Source organism: Halichoerus grypus, chromosome 9, assembly GCF_964656455.1.
Source record: "Halichoerus grypus chromosome 9, mHalGry1.hap1.1, whole genome shotgun sequence".
In the NCBI taxonomy this organism is placed as follows: Eukaryota; Metazoa; Chordata; class Mammalia; order Carnivora; family Phocidae; genus Halichoerus; species Halichoerus grypus.
In genome coordinates this window covers 23,114,619-23,141,229 of record NC_135720.1, presented here as the reverse complement: position 1 = coordinate 23,141,229, position 26,611 = coordinate 23,114,619, and the positions used below count along the sequence as shown (strand labels likewise).

General features: G+C 33.5%; 1 protein-coding gene across 2 annotated transcripts in view; it reads left to right on the top strand.

The window, feature by feature from the left end:
- The window catches only part of VTA1 (vesicle trafficking 1), a 63,888-nt gene extending 37,774 nt beyond the window's left edge, over nt 1-26,114 (top strand). For both annotated transcript variants that reach the window (XM_078054653.1, XM_078054654.1), the window contains exons 5-8: nt 2,071-2,179; nt 13,841-14,014; nt 19,098-19,178; nt 24,735-26,114. In XM_078054653.1, the coding sequence (XP_077910779.1) occupies nt 2,071-2,179; nt 13,841-14,014; nt 19,098-19,178; nt 24,735-24,880 (510 nt within the window). In that variant the 3' untranslated portion in view covers nt 24,881-26,114. The remainder of the gene's footprint in view (nt 1-2,070; nt 2,180-13,840; nt 14,015-19,097; nt 19,179-24,734) is intronic.
- The last annotated feature ends 497 nt before the right edge of the window (nt 26,115-26,611 follow it).

Here is a 26,611-nt window from a genome sequence, read left to right as displayed (position 1 = left end):
GCTAAAAGTACCATTTACTTTATCATTTGTCCATTATTATGGACGTATTAAAGAAACAAGTTCAATACTTTCTACCTACTAAATTTTTATAGTAATATTCTTTTGTATTTTAGATCTATATCCATAATAAGATGATCAGCTCTCTAAGGGCAGAAGTCACTGTATTGGCTTGTTTTATGTCTCCCATATTACCTATCTGAAGGTCTTAACTAATAGCAATTATTGAAGAAGCCTAAAAAATGTTGAGGTTATCTGTAGCTTAGGTTTTCCCAAAAATAGGGAAATTTTAAATCACTGGAAATTTGAAGTAATTCCCTTCATTAGTAAGTGACTTTCCTAGTACTTAAGTATGTAGAAACATAATTCATATTTAAAATTATATATGAATCCATTGATTGAGCCCACCCATTTACAGTATCTGCTAGGACAGGGTATGTAAATTTATTTGGAGATGAGACAGAGGATTAGTAGCCAAAGATAGGAGGGAAAGCAGGAGAACAAGAGTGTCACAAAAACCTGTAATAGAGAATGTTTCAGAGTTTGGAATGGTTCGATGTTTTGTATGCTGATGAAAGGTTTGGTGATGCTTACAAGTGTCTGTTGGATTTGCCAGCGTGGAGAGGGCTGTTGGTGACACTGAGCACATTCCTTAAGTGAACTAACAACTTAAGTGAGGTGGGGGCTGGCACACGTGGGCTCACTGCCATTAAAAGGCATGGCGCATTCAAATTCTCTGACCTTTTATGTGATGAAAATAAGAACCAAACGAAAGAAACTCTTTTCTCTCTAGAGTGAATTAGCTGGTGAGGAAGTGAGAATGTTAAATGTGGATGCTTCTTTTGAAAAGCTTCTTTGTGAAGTAGAATAAATTATAATCATACCTGGAAGAAAATGGAAATCAATGTAGAAAAGTTGTTTTTAGTGGAATATAGAAGAGGATTGTTTGATAAGAAAAGGGGAATTAAATATGATACAAATTCAGTAATTTGGGCGTTACTTCTTTTAGGTTTCTATATACTTATCTGTAATAGTATCTAGATAATTTTGCATAAAATGCTCAACTAAGTATCTGTGCTGTATGCTATGTTTGTACTTATCCCTGATGTAGTGGTTCTTTGTAAAAGGCACATTACAGTTGTTTTCAACATAATGAAAAGTGTCTTATCTCAAACTCTAATGTGCATACAGATCACCTGGGGATCTTGTTATAGTGCAGATTCTGAGTTAGGTCTGGAATGTGTTTAAAGATTATGCATTTCTGATAAGCTGCCAGTTGATACCAGTACCACTGGTCCATGAGTGTCATAAAGGTCAATTGAAATATAAAGTAAAAATTACTAACCCATCCAAAATTCTAACAGATTATACTTTTTTTATATTTTTAAAGCAAATTTTTGTCTTAATTTTATAGTGTGTAGCATGAATTTTAAGGCAGAAAAGAAAAGGCAACTAGCAGGTTCTTTACTGATATTTTCAGTTCTTACAACAACCCCATGAGGTATTATTTTCCCCTTTTTGGAATTGAGGTAACTGAGATTCAGAGCTGGTAAGTAGCGTGCTATGGGTTAAAAGGTCAAGTTTGCTTAGCTGTCTGTCTAGTGTTTGTTTGTTTTAACCCCTGCATCATCTTAGTTTTCCTTTTGTTTTCACAAATGTGTTTTCATAGATTTGTACAGATCAATTTTTTCCTCTTTGGTGGAAATAGCTCAATCTACTGTTACTATCTTTTATATTTAATTTTAGAATTCCATTTAACCTAGTCCTCCCAGGTGCATAAGAGTTACAAGTTTTGCTGAAGGACACTCCCATATTTCCATTGCAGACCTTTTCTGAAATACAGAATCATAAGAGAGGACTAGGCATGTGTTTTCAGGAACATAGCATTTTGTGGTCTGTTGAACCCTAGACAGTTGGTAGAATCCAGTGGTAGGGTGGGGAGGTTGCCAGATTGTTTCAGAGATATAACATGCAAAAATGGGTTTTATCTCAGAAATACCATATAGGTTATCATAAATACATATTTTTACTTCTTACTGAAATTTAATATTGATATAAAAATATTCCTTCTAGAATGTGAAACACAGGAAGTATGCAAGGTGGAAGGCAACATATATCCATAATTGTTTAAAGAATGGAGAGACTCCTCAAGCAGGGCCTGTTGGAATTGAAGAAGATAATGGTATGTATTTATTTATTTAAGTAAAATGATTTAGTAGAATCATAATCGTTCAGAATATTATCTAAGGTTTTGGGAAGAAACTATACATTTTCATTTGTCCCGTCAGGTCCAAAATCCATGAAAATTGTGTAAAATAAATTTAGGGACAGTGAGAGATTAAAGCCAAACTGCTCTAATATCTGTCTTTGTCAACAAAGATGGCCTGGCCATCTCCTACCTGTAATCAGATTTCATTCTTACATAGAACAGGTAATCCATTTATAATTTATAAAATATTTCCAAACCACAAGGAACACTATTATTTTTTACATATCTATTTGAGGTGAGTTTTTTTGGTCAGAGGAGTAGGTAGTGCATTCACATGGCTCAAAATTTATAGAGGATATAAAAATATGAAATGAATTTCTCATTTCTACCACATCCCTCATTGGCCAGATTCTACCAAAACCCAAATAAGTAAATACGATTTTTTTTTTTGGTTTTTTGTGTCCCTTTACAGATGATTTTTTTTATGAATTTACAAATAAATAGGAATACACATCCTCCTTTTTTTAATACAGTTGGTAATAATAGACACTTCTGCACCTGAGTTTTGTTTGGTTTGACTTAATAAATGCATGAAAGTTTCACCATTACGTAATAAGTAGTTTTATAAAATTAAATCATGAAAAAATAAGGGTCTTATTTCACTTCACCTTTCAGTTAATGTGTAATTGAAAAAAAAGGAAAGACATTTTTTACTTGTTTTTATTGATTAGACATACAGGAAATTGACTGTTAGGAGAACAATCACTGTACCTTGAATTAAAATTCTAGGTGATCCTTGCATTTTGTTATACAGATTTTAGGCATCTATGAAAATGATCATTGAATGCACGAGTTGGTGAACTTTTTCTTAAACGGTCAGTAAATATTTTAGGCTTCTAGGTCATAAGGTCTTTGTGGCAACATCTCAACTGCTCTTGTAGTGCAAAAGTAGCCACAGGCAATATGTAATCAAATGAGCAGGTCCCTGTTCCAAAAAAACTTTACTTACAAAACAGGCAGCCAACCTATTGGCCAGAGTTGGCTGACACCAGCCTAGTCCATCTCCTTAGATGTTATTACACTGAATTCTATTAAAAGATTGCCTAATACTGAACCAGCTTTACATTGTGTAATAAACCTCACTTGGCTCTGTTTTGGGTTTTTTTATTGTTATATTGATGGGTTCAGTTCACTGCTACTATATCATTACCAGCTTTACATTGAGTAATAAACCTCACTTGGCTCTGTTTTTTGTTTTATTATACTGATGGATTCAGTTCACTGCTACTGTATCATTTAGGATTTTTGCATTGACATTCATATTCATAAGTAAGATTGGTCTACAGTTTTACTTTTTGGTGTCAATATTCTGCTTGTCATAAGTATAATCTGAAGATATCTAGTTTTTTTTATGCTTTGGAATCACTTTAGAATTTCCTTTCCTTTAAATGTTTTCTAGAATTTTTTTCATGAAACCAGCTGGTCCAGGTGCTGGGATGGCTTGTTGGCACTACTCTTCTATGGAAATTAATCCTCTTAAATTTTTTTTTTTAATTTTCTCAATGCCCAGTGAATGAATGTACATTGATGAAATGAATATTTTAGTTCTTGTAGGCCATTTTAGTGATTTCTGCATATATGTGCTGTCCTCGCAGTTTTTCAGGTGACAGTTATATTGCAGTTCTGCATAGTGGTATATTTATAAGTACATGCTGTATATGTATCCATAACAAAATATAACAGCTATGTTGAGTATTTCCATATATCAATTTAGAACAAATGGGTAGCAAATAAGCACATGAAAAGATGCTGAAATCTTTAGTCATTAGGGAAAAACAAATTAAGACTATAGCGAGATACATCATACCTACTAGAATCTAGGGCTAAAATTGAACAAACTGATAGTCCCAAGTGCTGAGGAGAATGCCAGGTAGCCGGAACTCTCATACATTACTCATTGGAAAAGAAAAGGAAAACGGTTTGGCAGTTTTGTATAAAATTAAAAATATACTTGACACAATATCTAGCAGCCCCACTTCTAGGTATTTTTTTACCCAAGAGAAATGCAAACATATGTCCATACAAAGGCCTGTTAACTGTTACCGCAGCTTTATTTGTAATTGCCAAAAACTAGAAATAATTCAGATGCCATAATCTGTTGATATTTGCAACAGTATGGTATGGACTAATTTCAGAAGCATTTTGCTAAGTGAAAGAAGCCAAACACAGAAGACTACATATACACTATATGATTGTATTTATATAACTTTTTTACCTATCTGAACGCTGCATATCTGTGATGTTTTCTCCTTCATCTGAATTTCTGCAGAGCTATTTTATGTATGTATATAAAGTCTTATAAAATGTATAGGGACACATTTGCTCTAGGGACACAAATCAGGTAAGTGAGTACCTGGGGTGAGGGAGGGATTTACTACAAAGGAACATGGGAAAGGTTTGGAGATTACCAGAAGTAGTGGTTATACATTATATAAGCTTTATGTCAAAACTGTATACCCAAGAGGTATGAATTTTACTGTATGTAAATTATACCTCAATAAACCTGCCTTTAAAAGAGCAAAGGAGATGGGAGGAGAGAACAAGTGGGGAAGACAAGAAAACCTTTTTGTTCTATTTATTTAGTATGCAGAGGACTACTTAGAATGTTATAATGCCATTTGGTGAAAAAGGTACACTGCAGTTTTGTATATGAATACTCTGTAAATTATTTTGCAGTTTATCTTCTAGAGATGCAAGCTTTCATACAGCATTTCAAGTTAACTTTTTGCTATCTATTCCTGAAGCACACTTCATATGTCCTTATCTAATGTTTTAACAGTCTTTTTCACATAGAATTCTTCTTACAGTCATTTTCTGTAATAAATAACCTTGCATTCATATAGTGCCTTAAAGCTTACAAATCATTTTCACTTATCTCATACCCATAGAAATCCCTTGGGAATAGCTTATGTTATTACTCTTGTACACAGGAGGAAGTTGAGGTTCCACATGGGTTAGGGCCTGCCTAAGGACATAGAATCACAAAGGAGAACTAGAACTTGAGTCCTGGCCCTCTTACTCTTGAGTCCTATGGGTGTTTGGTTTTTTTGTTTGTTTTTTTATACCCAGTGCATGTGTTTTTTACATACTTCCTTTCCTACTTTAATACTGACCATTATCAGGAATGTTTTATGTCTGTCCTACTGTTAACAAGTGTCCACAAGAAAATACCCAAGATCCTCAGGCTACCAAGCAAGAGTCACCACAATGTGGCATCAACCTACTTTACCGGTTTTATTTTCTGTTCCTGTCTTGTATTTTCTTGAGTGGGTCAGGCTGCCATAACAAAACACCATGGACTGGGGTGGCATTTATTTTCTCAGGGGCCTAGAGGCTGGAAAGTCCAATATCAAAGTGGAGCAGGGTTCAGTTGCTGGTGAGTGCCCACTTCCTGGCTTTCAGACATCAGCCTTCTCTTTGTTCTCATATGACGGAGAGAGAAACAGATCTTTCCTTCTTTTCTAAGGCCACAGTTCTATTAGAATAGGACTCCACTCTTATGACTCATTTAACCTTAGTTACCTTCTGAAGAGCCTATCTCCAAATATAGTCACATTGGTGATTAGGGCTTGAGCATATGAATTTGGGCCGGGGGGGGGGGGGCACAGTTTATTTCATAGCACCTATATATTATAGTCATAGATGTTAAGAGCCAGAAAGTACCTTTGTCTCTTTAATTATAAAACCATTTCTGCCTCCTAAATTGCTCATCTTTTTTTACCTATCTGAACGCTGCATATCTGTGATGTTTTCTCCTTCATCTGAATTTCTGCAGAGCTATTTTATGTATGTATATAAAGTCTTATAAAATGTATAGCACTTAATAAAGTATCTTCATAATTTATGTTAATGTTTATTATTTATGGAGCACTTGGTATTATTGGGCATTGTGCTAAATATTTTACATGTATTAGCTAATCTAGTTCTCATAGCTTCTGAAGGTAGCTGGGCATCCCTGTTCAAGCTCTAATAACTAGTTAATGAAACTCAAGATTCGAACCCAAATCTTCTAATTCTAAAGTCTGTGCTTTTATTCTACATTTAAGCAGATGCATTTTTTTTCCTTCAACCAGTTTGATATTTGATATTAATACATATGTCTTCCCCATTGAGTTTTATAAGAAAATTTCTCAGCCAGGAAACATAACTATTAATTTCACATTCTCTTGAGAACATAGTACCAATATTATGAGGAACATTTCTGTGCTTTAGACATGATGTAGAGCCCTAAATTTGGAATGAACTCCCACTTCCCAGGACATATCCTTGTTCTTACATTTTTAAAATGTAATTGTTTTTCATTCATTTTTAAAGAAACTTACTTTTTTAATGACATTTTGTCAGCGTTAGCTGGATACCGGGGATGAATAAAAGACATGATCCTTTACTTAGAAGAGCTTACATCCTCATGGGGTACAATAGTTTTAATAAGCAGTTATAATACATGGTAGTAAGAGATTGTGCCTGAGCTGAGTCTCAAAAGAGAAGTTGAATTAAGTCAGGTAAACAAAAAGGAAGGATGCCACAACTTTAAAAACAAAACAAAAACACTTCAAAAGCAGCAGGGAGGCAGATTGAGAACTGGCTAAGACTGTAAGATCACTGTGTGGGGGGGGTGATTTTTGAGAGTGAATTGGAGAAAGATAATTCTGCAGATTGTGAGATGAATTCAGGGGCTATTAGTGACCTAAATTATAAATAACAAAAGCCTGGGTGAGATATCGACCATGGGGATAAAGAGAAGGAAATGTAATCAGTAGAACATAGAACACAGAACACTTTAATGAGGGAGGAAATGGAAGATGATCCCTAAGTTTCCAGCCTTTCAAAGAAATGACTAATACAAGATGAGCAGGTTTGGTGGGAAAAATTAAGAAAAGATACTGAGATGCTCATGTGATTACTACTTGCAGAACTCCCAACTGGCAATTAGATACTCTTCCAAAGATTGCAGGAGAAAATTCTGGGCTAAAAATAGAACTTTGGAGTTGTCAGCCTAAAAGCAAGAGATGAAGCCAAAGTAAAATGTTTCTTCACCCAGGGAGGATGGATAGTTTAAGAACTAAGGCCACAGATGGAACCTTTCTTCACATTTAGTAATTATATTAAATTGGAAACTGAAGCTGAACCACTTTTATTACCTGATTATATTTAAGGTACCTTTTACACACACATATTTGTAGTAAATGTAATCATGTTGTATTTATCATTACCTTCAAACATCTGATTTGAAAGATACTTTATTTCTTGTATATGGTTATACATATATTAAATATACCATGAAAATACATTTTTTGTTTTAAACATATTTTACTTTTCAGTAGCATTTCAGATGTGTCATTTTAGGTACATTGATATGCCTAATAAATAATCAGTGTTGTTTTTTTTTCCCCTAGATATTCTTTCAGTATCAGTGACTTCATTTTGATTATTATCATGATCTCTTTTGTTGTGAAATAGTGGTTTTAGGCTCTTTATAATACTAACTTAGTAGATGATTAGATATATGTAATTTTTGTTATGTTTTCCAAAAATTAGCTTAAGTAGAGCTTGTAATTTCTATTCATTATTTTTATTCAGTTTTTATAGAGCCTCTAGGTAGTAGAAAATTGGGAGTTAAAGAATACCAATAATCCTCTAAAATATAAAGGAGAATATTTTCACTGTATGCTTTTTCAAAATAACTTAAAATGTAACCTGGTAACTTAATCAAGTGTTAATGTCATAATATCTAACAATATCTGCTCAGAAGTGGTTTATGGCTCTAAGAAGATGTTCTCAAATCTGAATATGTAAGAGAAAAGTCTTCTTTAAAACCTTGATTTTTCTTTTCTCAGTATACCATTATATTCTCTTATGTTCTTAAATTAATAAAAGGTATTATGTTTAACAAAAGTCTAATTCTCTGTTATTCTGGAATTGAATTTCTAGTAAAACCATTAAAAAATAATAGATATTACACCTTAGAGTAAGAAAAAAGAGAAAGATACTTACTTCTGAAAATACTGCTATGTGGAATTAAGTCATATTTCAAAAAGTACATAAGGAAACCATATGATTAGTAAAAAAAAAAAAAAAAAAAGTGTTCCAGGAAAAAAATAAGGCTCAACTGAAGGGAAAGAATTCTGTTAACATTCACACTCTAGGTTTCATGTCCATTTCAATTCAGTATCTGCAAATTGGTATTATTTTTAAGTGGTCGTAATTAACCAATTATATTCAGTAAAAACTAAAGAAGGTAATTTCTTATATTTCTACTAATTTAAAATTTTCCTCTTTTGGGAAACCCTAAGATACAGTTAACTTCAACATTTTTTAGTCTCAGTAAGTATTTGCTGCTAATTAAGACCTGTAGTTGGAGAACATAGGAGATATAAAGTAAGTCAATACATTGTTCATCTAAAATGTAATCTTAAAGTGCCCTAATCTAGTGTTAATGTCATAACTTTTAACAGTATCTTCTCAGAAATGGGTTATGGCTCTACAAAAGGATATAATTTTACATATATACATTTTTTGAAGTATTTGAAAATGAATTGGAGTTACGCTCTTTTGCTTCTAAGTACTTCATTCGAGTTTGATACAATTGATTTAGTAATCTCCTTTGTGGCTTTTTGTCCCTCGTCCAAGATACAGTCCAGGATCAACCACTGCATCTAACTTTCATGTCTCCTTAGTTCCTTTCATGTGGAATGGTTCTTCAGCCTTTCTAGGTGTTTCTTGGCCCAATGTTTTTGAAGAATACAGGCTAGTTATAGACTGTCCCTCAATTTGGGTTTGCCTGATGTTGCCTCATAATTAGATTACAGTTATGCATGTTTAGCAGAAATATGCCAGAATGAGATTGTGTCCCCTACCTTGCATTGGAAGTGTCTAATATTGGTGAAATATTGGTGATATTAACTGCTGCTCAGATAATGTGGTATCCTCTGAGTTATTACACTTTAAAATGATTTTCCTTTGTTATTAATAAGCTGTTTGTGTTAATAAGTTATTGTGGAATAAGTCCCTTTGAGACCATGTAAATACCCTATTTTTAATGGAACATTACCCCATTATCTTTAGCATCTACAGATACAAATTAAAGTTTACTGTTTGCTTAGTAGTGTAATTCAGTGACTCAGTGACTTTTGACACACACACCCTCTAAATAAAGAACATTTCCATTATCCCCCAAAATTACCTCATACTCTTTCCCAGCCCATTCCCACCTTGAGAAACAACTGATTTAGTTGTTTGTTTAACCAAAAATTAGTTTTGTCTGATTTAGAACATTATGTAAATGGAGTCCCACGATGTTGTTATGCACCTAGCTTCTTTCAGCACATCTGTGAGATTCATCTGTTTCTTGTGTCTTGTGTATCAGTAGTCCACTCTTTTTTACTGCTGAGTAGTATTTCATAGTATGGATACCATAATTTGTTTATCAGTTCATCTGCTAATGAACATTATGGCTGTTTCTAGTTTGAGGTTATGATGAATTAAGCTTCTTGACATTTAAATACATATGGTTTTTAGACATACTTCACATTATATGTGAACAGGTGGATGTGTTTCATTGCTGTGGGTCAATAGCTAGAATAGAATTGTTGGGTTATATATAAAACTCCCAAAGCATTTTCTAAAGTCCTTGTACCATTTACAGTTTCATCAGCCATTTATTAGAGTTTCTGTCTCTCTCTATCCTTGCTAGCCCTTAGTAATTGTCAATATTTTTAAATTTAGCCATTCTGATCCTTATATAGTGGTTCTTCATTTGTGGTTTAATTAGCCTTTTTTCCCCAATGGCTAAGCGATATTGAACTCTCTTATATGTGTTTACTGGCTTTTCATATATCTTTATTTGTGAAGTGTCTGTTTAAATCTTTTGCCCATTCTTTTTTGTTGGGGTAAATGATACATAACAAAGTTTACCATTTTAATCATTTAAATGTACGGCTCAGTGGCATTAAGCAAATTTGTATTATTCAGCCTGTCACCACCATCTATCTCCAGAACATTTTTCGTCTTCTCAAATTGAAACTCTGTACCCATTAAACTGTAAGTCCCCTTTACCCTATCCATTCCTAGCCCCTGGTCACTGACCACTGTTCTGTTTTCTGTCTTTGTGAATTTGACTATTCTAGGTACCTCATATACATGGAATCCTACAGTATTTGTCCTTTTGTGACTGGCTTATTTCATTTATTGTAATGTCTTCAAGGTTCATCCATGTTACAGGATGTTTTAGAATTTCATTCCAAAGGCTGAATAGTATTCCATTGTATGTCCCTACACATTGTATTTCTTCATCCATTGATGAACATTTTGGTTGTTTCTACCTTTTGATTGTTGTGAATACTACTGTGGACATTAATATACCTGCCCATTTTTCATGGGTTGTCTGTTGTTTTATTATTGAATTATTTATAAATTATGAATAGAAGTCCTTTGTCAGATACCTGTTTTACAAATATTTACTCCCGGTCTGTTGTTTCCCTACTTGTTTTCTTAACTGTCTTTTAATTACCAAAAATCATTAATCCTGGTGAAGTATAATTTATAATTTTAAAATTTTTAGGGCTACTTCTTATGTCCTATGAAATCTTTATCTACCTCTACCTTAAAAATTCTTTTATATTTTTAATCCTGAAGATTTATCATTTGAGCTGTTACTTTTAGGTTTGTGAAAGACCTTAAATCTTTTCATGCATATAGTGTGAGGTAGGCTAGATTCAGGATTATTTCCCCCATAAGGATAGCCTATTATTCCAGCACCATTTGTTATGCATTTTCCTTTCCTTGTTGAATTTCTTTGGTTCCTCTGTCAAAAATTCAATTAACCATGTAAGTGTGATTCTATTTCTGGATTCTGTTCAATTACATTGGTCTATTTTTCTGGTCTGTACCAACAGCACACTGCCTTCCACCTTTTTACAGTAAACCTTGGAGTCAGATGGCATAAGTTGTCCAACTCTTCTCTTCTTTCTCAAGATGTTCTTAGTTATTCTCTGGCCTTTGAGTTTCACCATAAATTTGGAAGTAGGTTTTTCAGTTTCTATTAAAATAAAAAACAGCTGGCTGGAATTAGGATTGATATTACATTGAATTGATAGATAAATTTAGAGAGAATTGATACCTTAACAAAACTGAGTCTTTCATTACATGAATATGGTGTATCTTTGCATTTATTAAGCCTTCATTAATTTCTATCGGCAATATTTTGTATTTTTCAGAATAGAGATTTTGTGCCTCTTTTGTTAAATTTATTTCCGAGTATTTGGTTTTTTTCATTCCCTTGTTTACTTCTAATGTATGAAATACAATTGATTTTTGTATAATGATGTTATATTGCACAACCTTGCTAAATTTACCTATTCTGGTGGTTGCTTTATAGATTCCTTGGGAGTTTCTGTGTAGATAATCCTGTTATCTGCAAAGAGAGGCAGTTTTGCTTCTTTCTTTCCAATCTTTATATCTTTTCTTTTTCTTGTCTGTTGCACCCGCAATATTCCTTGAAATGAATTCTGTTGTGTCTGTTACTGGATTTAGCTACTTCAGCTTTTGTCTGCCTGGTATTTACATAATTTATCTATGTTCATCCTTTTACTATAAATATATCTGAGTCTTAAAGCATATAGGTGTTTTTTGGTTTGGGTTTTGTTCATTTGTTTGTTTAGTCTGTCAACATCAGCCTTCAAAATTGTGTTTGGTCCACTTAATGTAATTATTGCTGTAGCTAGATTTAAGTCTATCGTTTTTATCATTTGTTTTCTGTTAGTCCCATCTGTTTTTGTCTCCTCTTAGTTTCTTTTCTCTGGTGAGTTTTTCCTCTTTCATTCATTATGACTACATTTGTCTCTATGGCCTTGAACATATTTATAGTACCTGCTTTAATGTTATTTATTTATTTATTTTTCACTAATTAATTTTTTGCTAATATCTGGGTCATTTGGGGGTCTTCTTCTATAGACTCTCTTTTTCTCCTAACTCGGGTCACATTTTCTTCCTCCCGCCCCCCTTTATTTCTATTAATTTTTATTGTTGATAACGTCTTGTAGCTCCTCTGCATTTTCTCATCTTCCTCTGCAAGTTCTTGATTCTTGTTCTAGCAGGCAGTTAACATGCCTGAACTCAAACACTGCCTGTCCTTCTTTCAGCTTTAAGGCTCTTGCTCTCACTAGGACACTCCAGAATCTTCCCAGAGTGTGCATGCATAGTTCAGGGTCATACAGTATTTAGTTGGGGTTTATACACACATTTCAAGGCTCACTTCTCCGCAGCTCTTTCTTTTGCACAGACTGTTGAGTGCCTGCGGGTGAAAAGCCACATGAAAGCAAACCTTACCTTGTGAGATTTCCTCTCCAAAGGGCCATCTTCACTCTAGTTTCGACCAGCTTTTAGTCACTTTCTAGTGCCTTTAAAAATTGGAGGGAGGGGCTCCTTCCCAGGATGTATAAATGTTATAGTTCTCTAATATAAGAGAGAATAATTTTAGTGTATATAAAGTATGAATACGTCTACAAGGTTACTTAGTAAAATGTGTATCTCAGAGTAGGTAGGATTTTTTTTTTTGGTTGTTTAAAATTATCCACATTGAATATGTAATATGGTTATGATCAAACAAAAAAAGTTATTTAAAAATGTGATAGGAAATAAATTGACTTCAGAAATCTCTTGCTCTCGCTTACATTTTAAATTATGAAGATTCCCAAAAGTGGCTAATTGTCATTTTAAATAGACTATCAATATTTAATTTTCCCAGAGTAGCTTTCAGATTCGGCTAATAATATAGTATATTTTAAGTCTGTATTTCAGAACTTACCAACACAGAGTCTCTACACTTGATCTTAGCCAAAAGACCGAGAAGCGATTCAACACAAAGTCTCTTACTACTACTTTCTGTGCAGGTAGCTCTGTGAAATTTCATTCCTTTGTTTTTGTTGATTAACCTACAACAAACACACAGGTAATCATTTAGTAGCTAGTGTGAACAATGAATACTGATTAAAAGGCAGCTGTCAGAAAAATAAAGTCTAGGGGCGCCTGAGTGGCTCAGTCGTTAAACGTCTGCCTTGGGCTCAGGTCATGATCCCAGCTGCTGGGATCGAGCCCCGCATCGGGCTCCCTGCTCGGCGGGAAGCCTGCCTCTCCCTCTCCCACTCCCCCTGCTTGTGTTCCCTCTCTCTCTGTCTCTCTCTGTCGAATAAATAAAATCTTAAAAAAAAAGAAAAGGAAAAGAAAGTCTATGGATAGCATAAATGTGACATGTCTTGCCAAAAATACCCTGTTCATCTTAAGTTTAAAGAGTTTAAAGAAAATTTATTTTTAAGAAAAACATACTATATGCAAAGATTTTAATAGAATTGTAAAGTATTAACTTGAAGTGACAGTCATATTGCCAGGCATAATTAAGTGATTTAAGAAAAGAAAACAATTAAAACTATTATTTTAAGAGCTAGAGCCTACTTATCAATTGCATTAAATAGAATTGCATCAGAAGGTCTGTTCGTCATGTCTGTATAGCAAAATAAGAATGTTTGGCATTTTTCTTCCAAATACCTAGTTTAACTTTACATGTAAATTATATAATAGATGTTGAAGAAAATGAAGATGCTGGAGCAACATCCCTGCCAGCTCAGCCATCTCAGCCATCATCTTCGACTTACGACCCAGGCAGCATGCCATCCAGCAGCTTCTCTGGCATACAGATTCCTCCCGGCGCGCACGCTCCAGCTAACACACCAGCGGAAGTGCCTCACAGCACAGGTAGGAAACTGAAGCTCAACAAGTTTTGAACTCTCCTTTCATAAATAAGGACTGCACTTTTTATTGTGTTTATGCCTGATCGTGATGGTCATGAAGCATAATAAGATCTTTAAATTCTATTTGAACCTACAAAAAATGTTCAGTCCTTTTTGTTTTATTGTTGTTTGTCCTTTAGTTTTTTGAGAAGTGACCAAACATTTACATATGTTACTATTAACTTTATATTTTATTACTAAGAAGAGCTTCTGTGCTTTTCGTGTGTGGTACTGTTTTCTCTTTCTTCCCCTCCCTTTCTTTGCCCTTCACTGTCCAAGATTAGCACTGAGTTGTGCGCATCTATCATAGTATGTGTTGGTCAGCGTCCCACTGTGTCAGCAAGATTTGATTTTTCTTGCCTTATTTCCTTAGGACCCGACCTCTGCCCTCAACGTAGATATTATTGATGAAGGGAGCAGGCACTGAGGCAGAAAATCTCAATAGCAGTGGAATCACAACCAAAAAGAGGGGGTGTGGGTTATTTCTTTTAATATTATAAACAGTTGACTGAAGAAAAGAAAGGGAAGTGATAGCTACTGTCTTTGAATAAATCAGTACTGTATGTCTGTGTTTTCATGGAAAAGATCTAACAACACTAGTCTCTAGTAATGAGTCAGTGTCAGTAAATGAAAGATAATTTTTAAAATTGCAGACAGATACTCTTCCATTTACTTGTATTATTGACAAAGTGTCATCCTTACCTTGAGATAGAAGGGCATTTAAAGCCATAATTTACCTTGAGATAGAAGGGATTTGAAGTTTTTCCAAAAATTGTTCTTAAAATATTTCTTTTATCTCAGCATAAATGTAATCTATGGTAGTAAACCATACAAACATTTCAAAATATTTAATTCATAGGATGAAAGTCATTCTTTGAGCCCTCATTTCTGCGGTTTCTGTTAAGTACCACACCATTACTTCACTGACTTTCAGATTTTCAGCCTCAGTTTACCCAAACCATTTTAGCTTATTTTGCATGAGTTGAATAACATTTAAAAGTTTTCTATTTGACTATTATAGCACCAATTATTATTAATTTCTTTCCTCCTATTTTAAAACTTTTAACTTTATATTATCTACAAATATTGCTGTTATTTTTGTCTTGAAGAATATTGATGAATGTGATTATTTTAACACTGATCTCTTTTGTGTCATCATTTGACTTTGCTTTGCTTTATGGTCTGTATGATGAGTTTAATAGACCAATTTGAGTTTGTTTTGTAAGTAAAATTTCGCAGAACACTGTTATAAATATTTTATTTTCTTACAGAAATATTCAGTATTTCCAGTGTAGAATAATATAAGCAATACCAGCTACTTAGATGTATTTGCCTTAGATAAATACTACTCTATTCTATTGAATTTAAACACTAACCAGGAGCTCCTGACACACTATTTTTATAGAAGGGCAAAGTGTGAATAAAATGTATTTTGAAGTCAAATAGTATTGGTTATTAGTTCCTGCCCCTTGCTAAACCACAAACTCAGATGTTATTCAGCTTCTCAGTCTAGGTTTTGCCTCTTTCTAAAATGAAATTAATCATACTTCTCATAGTGATTTTAATTATTAAAGGAGAAAAAATTTGAAAATTCACTACTACTGTGCCTAATCACACAATCATTGTTCAGCAAATTAGCTTCCTTTTCCTTTTTTTTTTTTTTTTTTTTTTTTTTCTCTCTTCCTTCCTATCTCTGTGCCAAAGACAGGGTATTTAAGAGCAAGCTAATGAACACTTAAAATCATTTTGTGAATCAAGGGAAGTGTCACCTTTGGGGGTAGGATATTGACCTTAAAAAAAAGTTGCCTAGAGGGTACCATGTTAGACAGTTTATCTTAGGGCAGAATCCTGGTGCAGGCACCTATATACATATATTTTATATATAGTCACAGTGTGTATATAGAAGAGAGCTCACTTCTGGGAGGGCTGTATTCGGTTGGACCATATGAAATTGCTGCTTTTATATAACATAAGTGATAAAATCTTAGTAGTTTCATATGTTCAAACTAATAGACCGTTATCTCCTGCTTAGAATATCTTTGATATACATAAACAGATATTGAGGAGGTAGTTTCTATTAGAAAGTTTTCTGGCATGAACAGTTCATCTTTCTCCAATTAACTCTGGCATGAGCCTTACTTTTTTTTCTTTTTTGTTCCTCAGAGTGAGCACATAAAACTAAAAACCTTGAAACTTTTTTAGGGTGAGGTCCTATCTTGTTGCTTTATATACACTCTTATAGACTTAGCATTTACAAAATTATCATAGCTATTTTATGAATTAATTCTTACAGCAACTATATTAACTATATTAGATATTGCTATCCCTAGTTTACACACTGTAAAGAAATTAAACAATTATCCCATGAAAATAAACATACAAACATATCTATTAGTGACAGAGTTTGAACCCACGTCTTTCTGATTTCATGTTTTTGCCACCTCCTTTCTGTGTCTCTTCCTCCAAGGAACTAAAACCCTGTTAAATCAAAATCTACTTTTCTCACAATATTTTGCCCCATAAAATTGGTTTGCGATATTGGAATCTCCTCTTAGCTGGCAGATTTTTTTTCTATTATATTTAAAACAGTAAAACATTTTGGCTAATAGCAAATGAAATAACATTTTTAGTTTATAAGTATAGCAGATGTTTCCCCTCTTACTCACTTTAAGATTGATTTACTTTCCCTCATATAAAGATCCAGGATGTACTTTTATCAAAGGGAAATCCTCAAGATAGCTGAAAAGAATAGTATGTACTAATATACGGTTTTTAGTTCTTCCACCAAAAAGCACAGGGGTGCGAGGAGTGCAGTGAGCGATTGTTTAAGCAAGCAGAGTGCCTCTGGGCTCTAACCACTGTGGACGGTCAGATGGAGGTGATAGAGCGGATGATTTGTCCTTTCTTTTGAAACACATGCTTTATACAGCCTATACGTATTGAGGACGAAGGTCTCAGTAATTAGATCAAATATTAGAATTATGTTACAATGAATGCTAGCCTTTTGATTATAAATGCGGCTCCTTATACGTAGATCAAAAACTTAGCTCTTTTATTGTTGTTCTTTTATGTATGAGAAGTACTGCATTTGAGTTTTCCTACACAGCTTTCAAAGTTGTTAATATTTTGTCCTGACCACTTCTATCAATGCTATTTTCCATGATTATACTGAGGTATAATTGGGTTACTCAACCTAATCCTCCTATTTTCTTAACTTTGCTTATAGTGTCCCTTGTATCTAGCATGTCTTTCTCCCTTTTTCTCTGCCTCTCCAAATGCTACTCCGCTAAGGGGTCTGTTTAACTATAATTCTGGATAATCTCTAGTTTTCTAACCAACACCCATTTCTCCCTTTTCAGAATCCCCAGACTGTGTAGACAATAGAACAATTTAAATTCAGACCTTAATTAGAAATCTTGTAATGTTTAATTCTTGAATGTGTATTAATCCCACTTAATAGGCTACGTAACCATCTACTTAAAAGTTAGCCAGAACTTATTTGTTGACACTTCTTTTTTGTTAAATAATCGAAAGGAAGAAATTTCCAACATAGTTCTGCTTTCCCCCATGAATGTTTTTATGGTCACATCACTCCCAACATATTCCCAACATACTGCAGTCTTTGGGGTTGCAGTCCATTTGTGAATTGACATATGAGACCTTTCCAGATCCAGAAAGAAAAACAGATTTGGGCATCTCAAAAATAAATAAATAAATAACATAAACTAAAAGCCACTTTTACTAATTTAACAAGTATTTATGAGCTTATGTTGGACCTATACACTAGGCCCCCGTGGAAACGTGTCATGACGGCTGCTGAAAGGACAGGCCTTGGCTCATGTGCATCAAGACAAATGGAAGCAGCATCTTCCTACTGCTGCTTGAGGTGTGTTGAGCACCCTCTGCTGTCAGTTCAAGCTTTAGTTGAATGACTGTAACCAGAAGTTCTTAATAAAATGCAGACTACCTATTTTTTTAATATCACTCAGATAAAATTTTACTACATAACTAAATTTTCTCCCTGTAAATTCTGTTTTGTTCTTGTTAATTAATATTGCCTACTTAATTAATCATATGAAGATGTACTAATAAGCATTTAAAAGTTAATAATACAAGATGCTGATCAGTAAAAATATTCCTTTTCCATAGAGAAACGGATTTGTTTGGAAAATTTTAATTTAGACAAAAACACAAATTACCTAGCAAGGAATGGCTTGATACCTAGATTGATCTGTGAGTGGGTTGTAGATTTACCTTTTTTTTTTTAACGTTATATGAAAAATTTATAATCATCTACCTATGCTTTAGGTACAGCTGCTTCAGAGCACTGGGCTTGACTAGGTAGTCTCTGAAGATCCCTCTCAAATCTTGCATTCCTTTTTTTTTTGATGTAATTATGTGTCTTTAAAAGCAAGTTTTGTGGGGACATTTATGTTGGATGGTGATACTTTAATATATTTGGTTAGCACTTACCAAAATCAAGCAAAAGATAGTCATTGAATTGGTCAATTTAAAACTTGTATGCCCCTGACTTTGCAGGTACACTTCTTTAAATTTTTTTCCCATAAATGAATTCATATATATGTGTGTGTATATGTACACAATGTGTAAGATTATTCACTGTAGTATTATCTATAGTAGCAAAAGATTGGAAACAACCTAAATGCCCATCAGTAAAGGACTGCTTTGTAAATTGTGGTTCATACCTGGAATGGAACACTGTGTGGCCATGTCAAATAACAAGGTAGATATATATATATCTAGAATTATTGCTAAAACATACTAAGTAAAAAAATGCATGAAATAGTATGGTATGCAGACATAACGACCATCTGCATTAGACATGTGTGTATGTAAACACTCAGAATGTATTTCCTGCATATTTTCTATACCAGCCTCCAGCATCAAATAAGTATGTCAGATTACAATTCATTAAGATTTCAAAAAAGTAATTAAGAAATGGAATTCCTTCATGATCCTTTAAATATTTTCCTAGTATATAATTAAGAGGTATAACTTTTACACCCATTTGTGGTTTTCTGATGCAGGTGTAGCGAGTAATACTATCGAACCCACTCCACAGACTATTCCAGCTATTGATCCTGCACTTTTCAGTACGGTCTCCCAGGGTAAGTCAGTTGACTGTTTTTTGAGATATATCGTATCTCTTGTTTTGGGTGTTGTTTTCTAATTGTAACTTATTGGAATGTTTACACATTTCTTTGAATGTCTGTATTCACTGGATTCTCCAGAACCAAGATTCTTTCATATTATTAAAAATATCTAAATTTGAAGGCATTCCCCCCCTTTTTTATAGTTCCTTTTTTTGGTATACAGTGGATATAGTGGCAGAAATAGCCAAAGCTATCACGAAAGCTGATACTAGATTACTTTAGTTCAAAAGTTACCATGTCTTATGATTATGATCTTCCTTATCTATACTAAATTATTAGATTATCCAAAAAGAGGAACTGACCATAGTTGAAAACAAAAACAAAAAGGAACCTGTAATAAATTGGCAAGTTACCCAAGAACATAGTGGAAAATATTTATCTGTTAGTAGACAGACCAGATAACCTGCCCAATGAATACTATATTCCTCTGTTAAACTTGGTGTCCAGACTCTCCTCTGGAGTCCCACCCAATTTTAAAAGCCCCACCTAAAATCTGATGTGAAAATACCTGAAATAGATAGATCAGTGAAACAGAATAGGGACTCTGGAAATTAGACCACACGTTATAGGAATTAAATTAATGATGAATGTGGCATTTGATCAGTGTGGCAAGAATATATATTCAAAAGTGGTGTTCGAACAATTGGTTATTCGGGGAGCACCTGGGTGGCTCAGTCAGTTAAGTGTCTGACTTCAGCTGGGGCTGTGATCTTGAGGTCCTGGGATGGAGCCCCGCATTGGGCTCCCTGCTCAGTGGGGAATCTGCTTCTCCCTGTACCTCTCTCCCCACTCGTTCTTTCTCTCTTTCTCAAATAGGATCTCAAAAAAAAAAAAAAAAGAACAATTGGTTATGAGAAAAAAATATATATTAGATACTGTCTCTCAATACTTGTATGTGATTTAGTTGTGTCTTAACAGGTTTGACAAATGAAAGATGAAAAATTCATGCCACAGAAGACTCCTTCTTCCCCATTACATTGTTAGAATGCAACTAATAGACCAGGAAGAAATTGAAATTTAAAAATAAAGAAGTAATGTCCAGAGCATATATAAAGAGCTCCTACAAATGAATAAATGAAACTTAATTCGATAGAAAAAGAACAGGCAGAGAATATGATAGGGAATGCAGATACTCAGTGAACACATGAAAGCTTTCCCAGCCATATTCATAATCAGGGAAATTGAGAATTAGAATGAGTTTGGTTTGGTTTATGTCAATAGATAAAAAAATATTTTAAAGGATCAATAATCTGTAGTGTCATTGAAGACCTAAGAAATGACTCTCACATGCTGTTGGTGGGAAATGTACATTAGTAAAGTTTTTGCAGCAGCACTATGTCACTATCAGAATTGCAAATGTAATTTTTTTGAACTGCTATATTCTACTATCTTGAAAAAATACTCAGACGTGGGCACAAAATTTACAAGGATATTTTATTTCAACATCATCGCAATAGTAGAAAATAATCTTTTAAGTGCTAATTAATGGGATATTATGGTTCATTTGTCATAAGGAATACTGAGCAGATATTAAATATATATATATGGTAACTTTGATGTGAAAAGATCTCCTAAGCATATTAAGTAAAAAAAAAAAAAAACAGGTTGCAGAACATTATATATAGTATGACCCTATTTAGGAAAAAAATATTAAAACTATCTTCCTGCATGTATGTATGTGTTTAAGAACATAGAAAAATTCTAGATAATACTCAGACCAAAACTAGTAGTTTCGTAACCATCACTGTCTTCACCACCACCTCTAATAAATACTCGCTGAGCCCCTTTCCTGCTACATTTTTCTCTTTAGTGCTTAGTACTTATCACCTTTAATACACATAGTGTATGTGCGTTAGTATTAATATATTAAACATTTCTGTAGTGAATTTGTGGCTGACTGTGGAAAGGCTGACAATGGAACTGGAAAGGTGGTAGGTAGTTGAAGCAGAACATTTCCTTTTTTAACTTACATATCTCTATCTAGTATTAGAGTGTGAATAACCGCTTACCCCATGAATTTTTTTGAGAATTAAATGGAATATCTGAAACGAATTTATTAGCACAGTGCCTGACCTAATCAAATTCTACCTCTAATCATTCTAGTGCTGCCATTTCTAAGAAACATATCTTGGCAATGCCTGGATGTAAGGGTTCAGTCCTGAGCTTTATCTTTACTCCCAGGACTTACTGCGTATCACGTGGTTCCCCTGTGATTCTGCCCATGCTTTCCATTCAAGTCAGAGGATAATAGAGTACATTAGGATCAGATTATCCAAGGCCCCTGATATGAATTTCTAAAATTACCTAGCTAAGTAAGAAAGAGTCTCTAAAGACCCATTTTGGTAATCTTTACAATTAAGTATTCTATGGTCTATCATAACATTAGATAAATTAGCCTTAGAAACGGATGCTTATGTCAACTGAGTGTGCAGGGATTTCTCTTCACACCAAAAATGTTATCTTTGATCCAGTGCTGACCCAGGCTCTTCCCACTGTGATAGGGAACTTGAGTAATAGTCTTCTGCCTTCTTGTTCTGCCCCGTGGAGGAGAAAAGCGGCCCCGTGATGAGGACGGTCTTCTCTGAAGCCATCGGCAACATATTTATAAACATAGAGTTCAGAAAAGAGATACTCTGTTAGACAACCTCTTCACTCCTTCAGACACCTTTTACATCCACAGTGTGCTCTCTCTCTGGTCTGATTATGGCCTCTAGTAAATTTTAATAATAGAAAAAATAGCTTTTTTTTGGGTGCTCTAAGCAGTATTTACTATTTTGTATATAACATCAGATACTGAAATTGAACAGTTGTTCTCTTCTCCTTTTATATATTTTCCACTTTATCAAGTTTTCAAATGCTAAGTTAAAAGAATCATAATTAGGCAGATTTTCTTTTTATTTAATTTAAAATTTTAATCACATTTTATTATTAATGACTCTTAGATGATATTTGTTAAATGAAGGGAAGCCTGAAGTGTTATAAAATAGCAAAAGTAACTATTTGACATGGCTTTTTAAGTTCTTTCTATTTTTAATTAATAAGTCTTGCATCTCTATTTAAGCCTATAAGTTACATTTTGTATCTGAGTCTGTAAGTTGGTTATTATCTAGTTATATTTTATATGATAGTTACATAATTTCATACATGTTTATAAGCTATATATATTACATACATGTAATGATATTTTTCTATTAAAATATTTTCATTCACATTTTCTGAATATTGAAATTGTTATTTCATAAAAAGTGCAATATTTGTGTTTTAAAATAGTTTTATCATTGGTGGATAAGTTTAGTTTATAAAAACTAAAATAGTAATGGAGTTCTTACCACTACATACATCTCATTAATAAATAAGTGATATATCAGCAAAACACTGCTAAGGCTAATGCTGTAAAAATAAGATTAGTTCTGATCATTGGGGCTTTCTTCCAGCAGGTCCGATAAATTCTGAATGGTTTCCCTACATACTTAAAGATTGCCCTGAGATAAGAGGACAGGCTATTCAAGCACAAAATGAGTAGTGGGGTAAACTCAATTTTCAAAGGCGTCTCCCTCACCTAGATAGGATGTATAGCTTTAGATGACTAGAACCTCTTAATATATTTGGAAAAACCATTGAAGAACCTAAAGTGTCCTGACTAAATTGTCAACAGAACAACTGCAGGATAATTGTTTTTTAGGTTTAATGGGTAAAAAATGCCAAGGCACTAAAATATTAAAAGATTTGTGGAAAAATGTTTATACATATATATATATATAAAATACAAATAATATAAAAATAATAAACATAAATGTAAATAAATATAATAAAAATATAAATAAATATAAATATATATGTATAATTGTATTTTACTAGTGTATTGATTTGTATTTCTTCCTTTTTAAGCAAGACTGAAATTCAAGAAAATTGAAACAAGATCTGTCCAAATTGGAATATATAATCTCTCACTCACAACAGTAAAGACCAACCACTGATCTTTAATAATCAAAAAATTTTTGAAGACTTTATATGTCACACACTGGGCTAATTACTACATGTAGATCTATGTGTATTATCTTAAAATCTGAAATTTCATTAATGTTTAATTCTGTATGAACTTTATTTTAAAATGTAGGAAATAATGTACACACAGCATTTTTATATTCATTCATTAAAGTTATTCAGTACTTACGGGTGCCTGGCTTTGGCCTAGAAACTTTAGGATACATTGTTTCAGAACTCTTGAAAATTTTAGAAAATAATGATTTGGATCAGAACTTAGTATCTGGATACCTGGAGTCATTACCTACTTTGTAATATCAAAGTTTTCATTATATGCCATGTATGTGTGTGTGTGTGTGTGTGTGTGTGTGTGTATACATACATATAGCAAAATTAAAAGCAACTAAATAAAGATAGTCTGTTTATAAGTACATGCTTATAAACAGAATAGAAATATATTGACTTCATTTATAAACAGAATTTGAAATATATTATTTGTTTGTTATATTCTGTGCCCCAGCCTTCTTTCTGATCTGTTCTTAATATCCTTAATAAAGAATTCTAAAGAAAATGAGGCACAAAGTCAGTTTTTAATTTCATCTTTAGAAATACATATTCAAACCTTAGATTGATTAAGTGAAGTTTTTTTGTTTGTTTTCTTAAAGATTTTTTTTATTTATTTGGAACAGAGAGAGACACAGCGAGAGAGGGAACACAAGCAGGGGGAGTGGGAGAGGGAGAAGCAGGCTTCCCGCCAAGCAGGGAGCCCGATGCAGGGCTCGATCCCAGGACCCTTGGGATCATGACCTGAGCCAAAGGCAGATGCTTAATGACTGAGCCACCCAGGCGCCCCAAGTGAAGTTGTTTTTTTGGTTTTACCCAGATTATTTAGTCGGGTTCTACCCTTATTAATCATATGTGTAACTGGAAAACTTGGTGAGAATAAATTTTGGACATAATTTGTAAAGGTTGTTTATATGTTTAGTTTTATAATTTAATGATAATTAAGCTAGAGGTTTTTATATGGATGGCACAAAAACAAAGTATTTACATGCTAAAAAAGTTAAATGACTTATGTAATTTTTTAAATAATTTTATTTATTTTTTTCATGGAGAATTATATTTATATTCTAGCTCAAGTGAGGGTTGAATGGTTTAGTCTGTGTGTATTGTTCCATGAAAAGAGAGGCTCAGCAATTCTAGTATAAAAACCAAAGCTACTATTCTTTTTTTACACAGAATATAATTTTTTTGCAGTTAATTTATCAAAATATATAGGCTTCTAGTTTATTACTTCTGGAAGAAAAATCTTTTCATATAAGTTATTAGTATTGGCATGTGTATGGTTTATGTTAGTAAGAAAAAAAGTGAAAAGCATGAAAATACTTAGTTAAATATTTACACCTGGGGTTGAAAAACCTTCATGTTTTTATATAACCTACAATCTTAAATGTAAGCATTTACCTAACCTAATAGAATACTTTTTAGATTCCTACAGATATCTTAATCACTCTGTGTTTCTTCTAGGGGATATCCGTCTAACACCCGAGGACTTTGCTAGAGCCCAGAAATACTGCAAATATGCCGGCAGTGCTTTGCAATATGAAGATGTCAGCACTGCTGTGCAGAATCTACAGAAGGCCCTCAAGTTACTAACTACAGGCAGAGAATGAAGCCTTTGTACAGTAGATCCATGCATTTTTGGCTTAAAGAACTAACAGTCCATTACTCTATCTTCAGCCTATCAGGAGCACAGTTTTAAGGAAGACTTCAGTTGCATTGACTATAACAATGAAATCTGTGTCTGTGTATCAGATTCCTGTTGAAGCATTCAGCAGCAGCCTCAGCCAGTTTTCATTGTCCATTTAGTGGATCCAGTAATCTCCGGGGATACAGGGCTGATGTGAGCAAAATCCTAAAAATGCCCATTGAATCCTGCTTCAGGAAACGAAAACACACTTCTATAAAATGTATTGGGGTTCGCATTGTATCTTAATATACATAAATTAGGGATTTTTTTTAATCATAATTTGGACACACAGACTGTATTATTTTGCTATAAAATTCTAAATTTAACTTTTAATAAAAATTGCCAGAATATGCTAGATTAGAGATCATGTTTTTGTTTTCCTCTGGATTTATAAAACAAATATGAACATCCTAAACTGTTCGATAAATCCAAAAGGGATTATGTTCTAAATTAAATTTATGTTCATGTTTAATATCACTACATTAAAAGTTAAAATCTTTATGGAAGAAAATACAAGGTAAAGAGGTGGAATCACTCTTAGATTTAAGAATAATGTTGGTCTCCCAACTGCTTTCCCTTCTCCATTGAAGCTTAAAGTGAATTGGTATTTATTCATAGGCAGTTTGACTGCATGTACTAGGGAATGAAAAAAAGACATTTGTAGTAATGCCTGGAAATTTGGTGCTTAAAGTTAAGGTTCTCCTCTGCTGCTATGGAATGGATTCCATACAGTGTATAGCTAGGAGCGATGCAGAAGATTATAAGAATTTAGACTCTCAGTTGTTAAGTTTATAAGTTTTGTGGGAAATTATGGACTTACTGTGTGTCACCTGCATTTGTGCTGTGTAAAAAATAAATACAAGGATTCTTTTAACTTGTTCAGCTTATTACAGAGCCAGATGTGTTTTAATTTGCATGCTAGAGTTTGTCATTATTGAAGTCATTATGTTTATATAGGAATATGGATATTTCCATAGTAAAAAAAAACAGTTTTTAAAAGGAAAGAGGTAAATTTGCCAAATTTACCTGAAATTTATCTGGTCCATTTTGTTCATCCCATTGAGATTGGAGTCATTTAACATAGGGGTCCACAAACTATGTATAGTGAGTGGGCAGACCACCTGTTGTGTAAATAAAGTTTTATTGAAAAAAACCCATACCCATCATTTATGTTTAATCTGTGTTTGCTTTCCCTGACTGCAGAATTAGATGGCCTGCAAGTCTAAAATATTTACTATTTGGCCCTGTAAGAAGAAGTTTGCTGACCCCTGTTCTAACAGTCTCTTTGAAAGAAAATGAATCATTAACTCATAATCACTTGTCTTTTAATTTTTCTTTGCCTAAGTGTAATGCTATTGCATAGGGTTTGATAGAATGAACATTCAGACAGAATAAACTATTCTAAGGCATTGAAAATACAAGCCCCACAAACCATGCCTCCTGAAAAATGTGTTCATATCTTTCACAACTAAACTCTTATAACATCTGTAGAGTTCAACATTTGCATCTAAAACTCTGGTGCTCTGATGCATTCCTCTAGACCTTTATTGTAGTAGAAGAGAGTCTAGGATTATCTTCAGTGTGTTACAAGAGGTAAATAAATCCAGCAAGTTTTAATTCAGATCTTAACATGTCTGGACACTAGAAAGAAAAC